The 13061-nt window shown below is 48.9% G+C and overlaps 1 protein-coding gene across 1 annotated transcript in view; it reads left to right on the top strand.

Annotated features, from left to right (window-relative positions):
• Positions 1–11768, top strand: part of akap6 (A kinase (PRKA) anchor protein 6) — a 67861-nt gene extending 56093 nt beyond the window's left edge. The window contains exons 7-10 of the mRNA XM_076977897.1: positions 2838–3053; positions 4970–7990; positions 8931–9047; positions 10460–11768. Coding sequence (XP_076834012.1) covers positions 2838–3053; positions 4970–7990; positions 8931–9047; positions 10460–10498 — 3393 coding nt within the window. The 3' untranslated portion in view covers positions 10499–11768. The remainder of the gene's footprint in view (positions 1–2837; positions 3054–4969; positions 7991–8930; positions 9048–10459) is intronic.
• Positions 11769–13061: the final 1293 nt, after the last annotated feature.

The following is a 13061-nucleotide window of genomic DNA, read 5'->3' as shown; positions in this document are numbered from 1 at the left end:
GAGTCTGAACACCTCCCACCCCGGGCAGGTGTAACTCCAAGCCCTTCCCACGCCGCACGTCTTACTGTGTGCTGAAATTGTCTGAATTGTATATGCGGTACAATATAACAGGATGAGGTGTGAGCAGAATGAGCAGAATGAGTGTGTGGGGCAGGAGTGCAATAGCGCATGAGTAAAGCGCTTTCAGTGGAGTGGAGGTGTATTCTCATTCTGGATACAGAGATGGAGTTTGAAACCCTCCTGGGGGTGGGGTTGGGGGTGGGGGTGGAGGGCAATGTCTGCATCAGGGATGTGCTCGGAGCTTCGGGGTTGATTACCAGCTCCGATAGCGAGGAACCTGTAGTTTAATACAGTCCACATGATGGATTTAGGTAAGTGATGGCGAGGCCAGATCAGGGTGATGAGCTAGGATTGTCGTCTCGGGTGCTGTGAAGATTGGCTTAGCACTAACGCATGCTCAGGGCCTGCTGATCTGATGATACCTTTATTAAAAACCACCTGATAGATAGGTCTGCCACACGCTCATTCATCCACTGCCTCCACACTGAATGGTCAACAGAAAGATAGCTCTCTTGTTTGATTTCTGTGTTGTTTTTCTATATCTCTCTTCCTTTCGCCCTGTCTCTTTCTTTCTCTCTTTCTCCCTCTCCCTCTCTCTCTATCTCTCTCTCTCTCTCTCTCTCTCTCTCTCTCTCCCCCTGTATCTCCCTCTCCTCTTTTGATATCTGGCAGGGGCACCAGGGTGTACTGGCCAGGAGCCAGGAGCTCGGCCACAGCTGTCAGCCTGTGGCTCTGAGATGCAGGCATTGTGTAGGTTCACATACTGCAGGGGGAGAGCAGACCACTTTACTGCTCCATGTATTTGGAAAAGCTTTTTAGCAAATATTGGCACACCGTACCCTGCCTGCTCCCTTTGTCAATAAGACAAGACTCAATGGGGGGGAGAAATCAGTTTATGAAGCCCAGCAATGCAGAAACAATGAAGATTTCTGGGGAGTCTGGACGTCTAAGAGCTCTGGACGCTGTTAACGGCGTAATGATATAGCCCCGGCTTTGCGACATTTCATCCATCTGAGTAGACTGGCTGTATTGATCAGGGCTATTGAAATAGGCCTGTGCATTGTGGGCTGTAGACCTGTGTGGAGGGGGGTGGGACCACACCGGTGTTTGGTAAAACTATGGTGTTGGCCATCCACAAACACCAACTATGTGTGTAAAAAAATAAACAGTCCATCCAGACTGCCACAAATGCCCAGTTTTGTAGACCCTATAAAACTACATGACTTTTTTTTTATCATGCAAACAACAACACACCATATGTTTGTGTGTGTGTGTGTGTGTGTGTGTGTGTGTGTGTGTGTGTGTGTTCATGTGTTTTTCTATGAGTGCATGTGTGTGTGTGTGTGTGTGTGTATGTTCCTGCTTCAAATGCTTCAGTTAGCTAAGTGCTACTGTTTCCACTCTCCTCCTGATACTTTGCGGGGTAACTTTATTACTCCTCACTCTCCTCTCTCTGTCACCACTCTGACGATGCCTTCTCACTCCCATTACCCGTAAAGGATGTGAGGAGCAGGGAATAATATGCTAAAACACAGGCTCAAACTGCTGGGTGAAAAAAATCCAATTTAAATGTAATGGTGTTTAATATTTATTGAAAAATGTAAAGAGAGAGTGAGGTAATGCCTTGCAGAGCAGGTGGGATTTACATAAATTGTTCTGGGAATGTTTTTGTCCCGTAACGCACATGGGCCCGGTCTTGTCCGCTTGCACACTCTTCTCTGCTGCATATTTAAAGAGAGCACTTTGGTCCCGCGTGATGCAAGACCTTCATCGTCCTGCAGTCTCTTTTTCACCAGTATGTACACTTCACTAGAGTATATACGCTGTGGCAATTTCATTCCATTTGTGTTATAGCTGCCTGCTGGAGTCCAGGAGTGGGGCGCTGGCCCCTAACTATCAAACTGAGTGTTGTTTATGGGTGGGGGAGGGGCAAGGGGGGGGGGGGGGGGGGGGATTGTGATTCACATGCCTCTGACAGCCCGCATTGTTGTGGGAACCTCATCAGCACTGAACCCAGCTCTCTCTCTCTCTCTCTCCGTCTCCCTCTCTCTCTCACACACACACTGTCTCTCTCTACCTCTCTCTCTCCTCTCTGTCTTTCCCTCTCTTTCTCCTTCTCTCTCATTTACTTTCTCTCCTCCATTTCCTTTCTCCTTTGCACTTTCACTCTGCCTGCTTCAAATGGATTTGGGTTTATGTATTTTAACAAAAGTAAAATAAATATGAGTAATTGCTTTGCATAAAGTAAGAATTATTGCACAAATAACTGACTTTATATATTACTGACTTACAACATATTCTAAAATAAGTAATGACTCTTTTTGTGACTTTCTCTTTGTGTCTGTCTGTCTTTCTCTATATGTCTATGAATCCATGTGTTTCTATCTGTCTTCCTATATGTGTCTATGAATCCATGTCTCTCTATCTGTCTCTCACTATGTCTATGACTCCATGTCTCTCTACCTACCTCTACATGTTTGTGAATCCATGTCTCTCTGTCCATCTCTCTGTTTATGTGTTTCTCCCCTCCTCCATCTTTCTGTATCTCTCTATCACTCTCTCTGCATGTCTTCCTGGTTCTCTGGGTCCCTCTGTGTCTGTGTGTCTGTGCGTCTGTGTGTCTGTTCGTCTGCGTGTCTGCGCGTCTCCATGTCTGCACGTCTGCGTGTCTGCACGTCTGCGTGTCTGTGCGTCTGCGTGTCTGCGCGTCTGCGTGTCTGCATGTCTGTGCATCTGCGTGTCTGTGTGTCTGCGTGTCTGCGCGTCTGCGTGTCTAGGCTCTGTGCAGGGAGGTGCGTGCCCGGAGGAAGGGCCTGGCGTCGGTGCTGCGTCTGTGCCAGCGCCTGCTGGACGGTCCACAGGAGCAGAGTTCGGAGTCTGAGCGCCAGTCCCTGCAGCTGCTGCAGGTCAACCTGGAGAGGCGCTGGGAGGCCATCATCACACAGGCCCTGCACTGGCACGCTCGCCTCCGACGAACCCTGGGCCGCCACCAGGTCAGAGGTCACGGCCGTCACCAGGCTGCTCTCACTGTGGCATCACCGCGGGGCCACCATGCCATCACTGCGGTGTCACTGAAAAAAACAAACACATTCAATATCTAACATAGAGGCAATCCTCCCTCAGATGCCCTTAGACACACCCAACACATGGACTCACTGATATGTGCATTCTCTGTATAAACAGTCACAGCACTATGAAACCCAGCAAGGTTTTCCAGTTGTACCATCTATGGTAGATATTCACTCCTTACACTTAGAGCCGGTCTGTCCATTCATTCTGTGAGTGTATATTTTACTCGACTCTTAAACTGATTGCTCAAGGGTGTATTTATTCCTTATTCTACTCAGTAACCTGTGCAGGCCAAGTTGTTTTTCAGACAGAAATATGGTGGAAGTAATATAGGGTAGCACAGCTGTAATGGAGCAATAAGAGTGATATATAAGGCAGGAAATGTAACTACATATTATCCTCCAATAATGGCGGATGAAGGGGGAGTAGCCAGAGAGGCTCACAGTGCCCAGTGCTTTACAGCAGGAGCCAAGGAATAATTGACTGATCTTAATGTATTAAGTAACCCCCATGGAAACCCAATAAGTTGATAGCAGCCCCTGTTCCTCAGTTCAGAGGAGTAAACAGCCTTGAGAATGTGCTGCCTCCTCCCACCCCAACTCCCCGACCAAAGATAAATACCTACCTCGGGTTTACAGCAAAATAAACAGCATTTTATATCCCCAAAAGCAGAGCTTCTCAGCGGTGACGTGTAGTAGCGGCAGGGTGTTGGGAGCATGGGAGCTGTGGTGTGTGTGTGTGTGTGTGTGTGTGTGTGTGTTGGGGGGGCTCAAGGCTTTTGGAATGCAGATGCTGTGTGTATTGGTGTGTGGTGCTAGCAGGGCCTGGCCCGGGCTGTGTGGTACCGTAAGCTCAGGGCCGTGGGCACTGACGGCCACTCAGCCAGCCACTCTCATTTACAGGAGCAAGACAAACGAGCCCACTCTCTCCAGCTCTGACCTTGCAGGACCCAAGAGCAATTTCACTTTGGGAAGCGCTTTGAAAAGGGAAGAGAATAATACGGGCAGTGTGTTTTTCTTAATACAGTGCTCTGTAGGCAGTGGTAAAATAGCATTCTCTTAAAAGATTTAGAAGACAAACTTGTTTAAAGACAAAAAAAAGTTTTTCAATTTGGCCGTTTAAAAAAAAAATGAAAAGATTTTTTATGATGCCGTTTTTTCAGTGTGAAAGTTATCGGATGATAATTTGAAGCTAACTTTCACTCCCAGTGAAGGAAGTAGTTGTAACACGAGTGTCTCCTGAGGAGAGATGAGAAAGCTCCTTCCAGTACATCTCCACACGGGCAACATTTCATACTGTACTTTATATTACTAATGGTATATTGGTATAATAGAAGGTTATTGCCAGAACATAATATTAAATGTAATACAAAGCAATCTGATCCATCTTACAGGAATGAATTTTTATTTGATTTGACTGATTGATTGTTCTCACAGTTGAAGATTTTATCATGCATTAGTGATCCAAGCTCTGTCATTAGTATTCCACTTATCAGCAATAAAAGAATAAACAGAAATCTAATAAAAATTCATTAAATGCTATGTATGACATACCAAGCAAGTGTTAGATTTGCCAGTTTATTAGATTAATGAGATAAAAGGATAATATAAATAGACCTTTCTCTCATTAACTAGAAACCAAGCAATTTGTCTAATTGAATCCTATGCAGAATGCCTGAGTCTAAGCAGAATTTTTAAACAGCTTTACAGCTTTTGATCTCATTAAAATATTAGTAGTCTGGAAGATCTGGAAGGTTTGGAAGATCAGTACTGTGTGTGTGCCCTATGTTGAATGTGGTTCCTCTGCATTGTGTGACATGGGGGTGTTTGGTCCCTCTCAGGTCCCAGAAGACCTGATCGACCCATCACTCATAGACCTGCGTGGCCCAAGCGAGGACTCGTGGGAATGGGATGAGATGGACATGACCATAATTCAGATGGAGTCCCCAAATGAGGCAAGCCCGCTTTCTGAAACGCACCTCCAACATGCTGGCGGGCATTTAAACACGGCTGAACGGAGCCCCGCCCAGCTGACTACAGGCGTGGACGCCCCCGAGTCCTCCCATGTTTATCAGGTGTTCAGTCTGCATAACGTCGAGCTGTTCCAACAACCGCAGTGCGATCCAATGGCTTCTCTGAACATTGGCAACACCAAAGTGAAACGGCCCCTGGAGAAACGCCTTAGCAAAGACTCGTCTTTCTCCTCTGCGGAGTCGCTGCCAGACATCATAGCAGGTCTGCTGAGCGGGAAGGTAGGACTGGTCAGGGAGACGAGCAGGAGGTCAGAGAGCGAGAGTGGGATAGTCAGCGAGGGCGACACGGAGACCACGGGCAACTCGGAGAGCGGCCTGCTGTATCAGAGCGACGATGTGAGGTTCCAGGCTCCTCTCTCCCCCAACACCCAGGAACAATCCCCGTGCGTGGACAGGGTGTCGGACGAAGACATCGACCGGATACTGGAACGCGCGAAGAAGTGTGCCGAGTTCAAAAGCTGTCTGGCGGAGGAGATGAAGGACCAAAGATATCACGTGGTGCGGAGGAGGAGGGAGGAGTGCGGAGAGCGCTGGAGGAGGTGCAGGAAGGAGCCGATGGAGGTGTGCTTCAACGGCTGCTGCTTCAGCCCTGAGGGCAAGGACAAGAGCGGGATCGCCGGTGTGGACGACGGAGGACAGATCCCGGCGGAGGCTGTCCTGCTGTCACGCGGCTCCTCGCTGGATTCGCTGTGCGCGGCGGGAGAGTTATTTCCCTCCGCGCTCCCCCGCAGCGCCTCCCTGGAGAGCTGGCCGGCTCCGCGGCAGAGTTCGGAGGAGGCAGGCGGGCCGGGTGGCGTGGGGGCGCTGGGCGGGGCGTCGGAGCCCGGCGCGGAGCTGAGCGGGAGGACGCTGGAACTGTTGCAACGCCTGGAGAACATCCGTACGCCCCTCACGCACAAACTGACACGCAGCGTTTCCGACATCACCCTGCAGGGCGGCGCCCTGCGGCCGGGGAGGCGCGGCCTGCGCTCGGGGGGGGCGCCTCCCTCCGCCACAGAGAGCTCCGCGGCCTCCCTCACCGAGCTGAGCAGCGTCGGCGACTCGTCCGTGGCCTCGGAGGACCTGGCCGTGCAGAGGAACCGGCGCGCGGGCCCCGGGTTCGAACAGAGGCGGTGCCGCGGGTCGCAGCAGCCGGACGAGACGGAGGCGAGCGTTAGCATGGTGGTGAACGTGTCCTGCACCTCGGCCTGCACCGACGACGAGGACGACAGCGACCTGCTGTCCAGCTCCACGCTCACGCTCACAGAGGAAGAGCTGGGTATCAAAGATGATGAAGACTCCAGCGTCAGCTCTGAGGAGTACATAGAGAGCTCGTTTGCGCTGGGCTTGGACTACATGAAGGGGGAGTTCCAGAACTGGAGCAAACTCAGGTCGCAGCACAGGGAGAAGAACGAGGCGGATCTCGGCGATGAGTTACAGTGTGGTGCTCTGTCCAGAGAGAGCCCGTCACCCAGGAGCAGCGCCGGCGAACAACCTTTCCTGAGCCGAGCCACTCTCCGGCTCCTGGAGGCGAACGCCGGCCCGCAGAACGACGGCCTCAGGACGCAAGCGATGAGCAGCAGCCGCACAAACGCCACCAGGAGCTACATTAGCCGCTTCGTTGATGACGTGGAGAACGGGAACGTGGACAGCTCCCATATCAAAGAGGAAGATGAGGACGATGACAAGCTCCTCCGAGAAGAAGGGAGTCTATTCACTAAGAAGGGAGAGCCTTTCAAGGGCCGCTACGTCACAGATGCATTAAATGGAGACGTGAGGGGTTTGGAGATGGCCACCTCCCCTTCCCCCTGCGAGCACGTGAGCTTGCGGTCCAAAGAGTCCACTCTGGAGGGCCAGTTGCGGGGGGAGCTGCCATGCCACAGCTCCCGACGTCCCTCCCCCTCTCCCTCCCCCATGGACGAGTCCTCGGGGCCCCACTGTGGATCGCTGACGTCCTTCCTGAACGACGTCCGTGAAGGTTGCAGGCAGAGCGCCCCCAGCTGCTGCAGCCGCCCGTCCCCGCCCGACGAAGAGGAGAAGAGCGAAGATGTCCATGCCTTCGTCATGGAGATCGTTGACATGACGTCGGTCACACGGAAAACCAAAGAGGCTCCAGCAGAGCAGCCTAAGGAATCCTCCTGCCCCGCCTCGGTCTCTCAGATCAGAGAGAAAGTTCTGGAACACTCCCATCGGCCCATCCAGCTGCGCAAGGGGGATTTCTACTCCTACCTGTCGCTTTCCTCTCACGACAGTGACTGTGGGGAGGTCGTTACCTGCCCCGAGGACAAGAGCAGCACCCCGGTTCTTTCCAGAACCCCAGAAATCCACGACGAGGAGCCTCTGTTTGAGATCTGCACAGAAGAAGTGTACCTGGGCCCTCCTCTCTGTTACAGCATGGCCATTAGCAGGCGGCCCACGAGACGCAGCACCAAACTAATAGAGCCCTTCTGTCCCCTGAGCCGAGCACCCCCACCAGCCTGTGATGAATACCAAAAAGCACATGGTATTTCTCCAGGAAGTACAGCTGGGAGCCAGCCACAGAGCCATAATGAGGCTCCTTATCTTAATCCTTTACCATGTGAAACCCTGATAGACACTGTTGAATGTTTTGCAGATACTAAAATGCTTGAATCCAATATTTCCCCTGTAATGACTAAGATAAGAGTCTCTTGCTCCAGTACAAATCCTTTAAAAGGGGAAGGCAGCCTCTATATTAATCCAAAAATTAACTGTCCCCCGATAAGAAAGAGTGATAGGGATGAAAGAGGTACTGCTTCACAGTGGATGAAACAGAAGAATGTCAGAAAAGGCCGCAGCTCTCATCAGGAAGCCAAGGCAACTCATAAACAGGTACGTTCAGACATTACACCGGCCTCTATCTGCTGCTAATGAGAGCAGGGCACATTTCTGCTGAATTCATCTCCCTGACGAAATATTTAAGAGAGATTTGACTCCCTCCCTCTCTCCCTCCCTCGCACCCCCCCCCCCCAACCCCCTCCTTTCTCCCCCTGAAGTGCTAATGCAAGAAGGATTTGCAGGCATAGATTTAAAATGTTAAGGTCTACAGAACAGAATAATCATAATCAGCCAGATTATATTATGATTCATAAGCAAGACTACGGCGATCATCATTACTTAATTTCATGACTGAATTAGCATGTATTTGTGCTCTTTTAAGTCGTTTTCTGTTTCAAATGCAAACGTCCCGCTGCTTCATTCCTGCTCTCGCTGAAAATCCGATGTTTGACCTTATAATAAGTGAATTAAGTGCTTATTTTTTAAACTAATCATTGATTCCAAAAACAAGTGCAGTGGTGATTTAATTCCAAAGCCAGATGCAGCCGAGCGCCGCAATGTTATCATGTGTGAAAATGTATTTAATCTTCAGTAATGACCAGCTATTCCAGCTAAGACATGGCCTCTGTAGTTAGCCTCACTCATGACTCAGGCTCCATGACTACAATTACCCATGATCCTATTGGGCGGGAAAGCTGTCGCCCTGATGATGTAAGCGACAGGCCGGCCAGTAGGAAGGCCTGCTGGTCGGAACCCGTGGAGTCACGTCACAGGGGGAAGAGTCCATTGGCTCTGATGTGCTCATGCCATAGAGACAATGTGAACTGGCTAACCCAGACAGAAAACAGGCGAGAATATAATAGATGATGATAACAAACAGTGCTAAGGGCCGCTGGTTTAGATGCTAAACACAAGAAAGGAAGAGCCATTGAACATCTTCCTGTCATTATTCCTATTAGCGTCCTGATGTCCTGCTTGTGTGTGTGTGTCTCAGGTGTCAGGGTCACAGTCTGGGCCCAGCCGCAGGCCACAGCTGCCCAGCCGCTGCACAGACGGCTCGTCCGCAGTGAGGAGTGGAGAGAGGAGCAGACCGCAGGCCAAGGTTCCTACTGTAGGTCACGCATCAGCACTCACACGCTGACACACACACACACACACACACACACACACACACACACACAAGCAAACGCGCACAAAACCTAAACACTCTCGCCCCCACAAACACGCACGCATACACGCATACAGCATTTTTCTCCGGGCCTCTGCGGTCGTCCCTCTGAAAAATGGCCGACGGGTCTTTTGAGCGTCTCGTGGCGTTTCGCGAGTGCCCATTTCGCTCATCAGCCGTCCTGCGTGCGAGCCCCTTCCTCTTCCACACCACCGCCTTTCACCAGGAGTGAAATGTGCGATGAGAGTGGCTCTCCCAGCCAGCGCGCGTCTTTGTGTCTGCTCCCAGATCTGACCCCGCAGGCCCGTTCGCATACTGTTGACGCAAATGCATTGTCTGAGTCTGGACCGCGTTATGGCTTAAATTATAGGCCTCTTTCTATATGTTGACAACATAGAAATAGGTACTTTCTATGTGATGACAACCTTACCAGGAAATTGGTGTGAAAAGCAGCTATTACCTCTATATACAGTATCTATACGTCTGGGTTGGGCTCACGCTCTCTATCACTATGGCAGAGTGGGTTGCTTGGCAATCATTTCTTTTGATGAAAAGTGAATGTTTCATGGTCGCGAAGGCTGAGATACTGTACAGGAGATGGACAGTCTAGCCTTGCCTTGGCTCTCAGACCTGAACAGGCCCAACATCCTCACTACAGCCCTGCTCCCACACAGGCCACGCCTCTACCGCACTGGCCACGCCTCTACCGCACAGGCCATGCCTCTACAGCACTGGTCACGCCTCTACCGAACTGGCCACGCCTCTACCGCACTGGTCACGCCTCTACCGAACTGGCCACGCCTCTACAGCACTGGCCTGCCACCTGCTGTGGTCAACAGCTAACGAGCACACGCAGCGGAGGAGGTTCCCTGCCCATCCCGCCTGCCCAGCCAGAACCACCCCGACGGTGGCAGCAATTCAATAGATACAAGAATATAAATGTGTGAGAGTGTCTAGGGCTGGCTGCAGGGGGTTATGGGTAAGAGCAGACACGATCAGTCTGCTAGCTAGAGCAGGGACACACCCAGGACACACGAGCCACACAAACAGCCGCAGGACACACGTGACCTGGTCAATATCAGTTAATGAAATGTTTTACCCCTGCTTCTTCATTTTACAGACGTCTTTGTGTGTGATATCAGAATGAACAGATTTTTATCTCCGTACATAAAATATTATGATGAATTACAGTTTCCACATTGTTTTCACTTTCCGTTCCTTTAATGAAAATATCTGCAGTGCCTCTAGAGGATTGGAAAATAAATTGCATTAATTTACAGTCACCAAAAACCAAGCTGCCTGTGTCTCTGTGGGTGATGTAGTTCTATATGTGCTGTGTCTGTGGTTTCTCGTAGAGGTTCTCAGGAAACCTGGCAGGTCCGGTGTGTAACTGAAGCACTCTAGGGTCTGCACGGTGATGGGGAGGACCGCTTCCATGCTCACTACGGGCCTGTCTTACCCGGCAACACCATGGTTTCTGCCCCTCTTCCAGCTCCCGCGCTCACTCCTGACTTTAAACACCCCCTGGTGACATCAGAGTTACCCCTCCTTTAATGCACCGCCTGGATCCCTGAACTGAGATACCTCACTACTCTTCCACCAAATTCACCTTCATACTTCCCATCTCTCTTGCTCTCTCTCTCTCTCTCTCTCTCACACACACACACACACACACACACACACATACACACAATACACATGATAGGTCTCACAGTGACAACATAGTCACATTATATATCTGCACCAAGCTCTCATTTGCTGTGAGGTGTAGCACATTGTAAAGGTTAAAGGTAAAGGTGTGTAGGTGAGCTACATAACCGTGTGGTGTGTGTCCTAGTGGTCATGGATGGAGCGCCCCTAGCTGCTCCACCCCCACCCCACACCCCCACCCTCCTCGCCTACACATTTGTGTGTAAGGCGCTCTCACAGACTTCCACGCCCCAAACCTGCGGACTGTTACAAAATGGAGGGGGCGCAGAAGAAGAGCTATCTATGCAACCCGACGGCTGCGTGAGGTCGTGCGAGTTCTGCTAGTTGATGCTATGTATGGTGGATGTTTATTTATTTGTTTATTTATTTATTTTTTTAAGGTCCCCAAGATTTGAAGAGACAAAGAAGCGTTTTAAACTTTAAACGGTTTTGTGCCTTGCGGTTATTTCTTATAACTTTTGTTAAAACTCGGCTTTCCCCCGTTATGTGTTCGGTAATTCAGGAGAGCGTAGACAAAGGAACAAAGATGACACTAATAACCAGACCTCTGTATATATGTATACTGTACGTGCAAACCTGGGTGTACAACGGTATAAATGCTTAGTGTTAGTGTACAACCGTGTGTGTTCTGTGATGTGGATAATTATAAGCCTTAAACGTGCTAGACTGCATGGTTACCAGTATACAAACTCATCAGAAATAAAATTTACTGAAGAACATGTGAAATGTGCTTTTTTTTTTTTTTTTTTACCACAATAGACCTATTGAATATTTTATGTTTCAGTACATATTCACGCATGCATGTATATGTATTTAGATTTTATTAAAGCAAGCCACCTTGTCATCTTTAATGACACTTTTTGATACGGCAAACATACTGTAGACTACATCAAGCCAATCATCTTGATGGCCGGTGCACACCGTTGAACGTCACATGGTTATTTCCATGGCTAATGTGTTGTTTACAGGAAGCGTTGATGATTCTGCAGACCGTGCGACAGGCCCTCAGAGATACAGACGTACAGTAGCATCAGAACCTTGGAACTCTCCAGCTGCCAATCAGACGCTCTGCTGATTGCCGAGTCGAGCCTGATAAGCTCTCTGCTGTAATGGGCCGCGGGCGAGGGCCGCCAGTCCCTGCTCACTGATGAGGAGTGTGTGCTTGCTGAACAAAATCACACAGTAGAAATGAAAGGCACACATTTGAATTCAATTTTCCAAATGTAAAATAAAGGGAGGAAAATGTTTGGTTTCCTCTTTAAACAGAATGCGTTTTTGTGAGTGTGTGTGTGTGTGTGTGTGTGTGTGTGTGTGTGTGTGTGTGTGTGTGTGTGTGTGTGTGTGTGTGTGTGTGTTAAGGGCAAGTAATAGCACTGGCTGCCTCTTATCACTAATAGCCTCTGGGTGATAAATCCTCATATTCTTAAATAAGGAGAGACCGTAACAGTGGTTCTTATTGTTTTGGTTTTGATTTGTTGTATGTTTAAGAACAAGGCTACCAGAGAGAGGAGAGAACAGACACCAGAGACATTACAGCCTTTACAATATAATGCACTGTGCACAAACACTGTGTGTATATGGAAAAACAAAGCCTACCACAGGCATGCCTGACTGTCTAGCAGAAGAAACAGCTTCCTTTTGTTGTAAGGTAAAAAAAAGAGAAGAAAACTATTTTAGATCCTTATTGTAGTTGAACGTAAAAGTTACTTTACCGCTTTAAATAAGGGCTTTGCATTGACTGATGGCACTGATAAATTAGGATGGAAATGAAATCTTTCATTATCTTCACAAACACTGCATCATGAGCAAATGGTTTCCTTTTTTGCAATTAACTGCATATTTTGGTAAGAAGTGAAAATGACTTTAAAGAGAGAAAAGGTCATGTGTAGCGAACCATGAGGTCTGTGCAATTACAAGCCATCAAAATGTGGATGTGGAGCCTTTGCTAAGCATAGATGGAAAAATTAATAAATCAGATTCTCTTTGTTGAAAAGATCGTACTTGATTATACAAAATTATATGACAAAAAAGACAAGCCATGGGCGATTTTTTCCACATGAGAGTCTGAAGGATAAAAAGAAATAGGACTGACATTCAAATGTCACCTTGTTTTTTTAAACTCGGTGGACAGTGACAAAGTTGCACATTGTTTTAGAATTTCACTTTTCATTAATATCACATATACCAAATCAAATCAATTTCTATCAGTTTCAGGAACATGTAGTAATGGTAATGAAAAGTGAAAAG

Source organism: Brachyhypopomus gauderio, chromosome 17, assembly GCF_052324685.1.
Source record: "Brachyhypopomus gauderio isolate BG-103 chromosome 17, BGAUD_0.2, whole genome shotgun sequence".
Lineage (NCBI taxonomy): Eukaryota > Metazoa > Chordata > Actinopteri > Gymnotiformes > Hypopomidae > Brachyhypopomus > Brachyhypopomus gauderio.
Note: the sequence above shows the minus strand (reverse complement) of the source record. Positions and strands in the feature narration are given on the sequence as shown.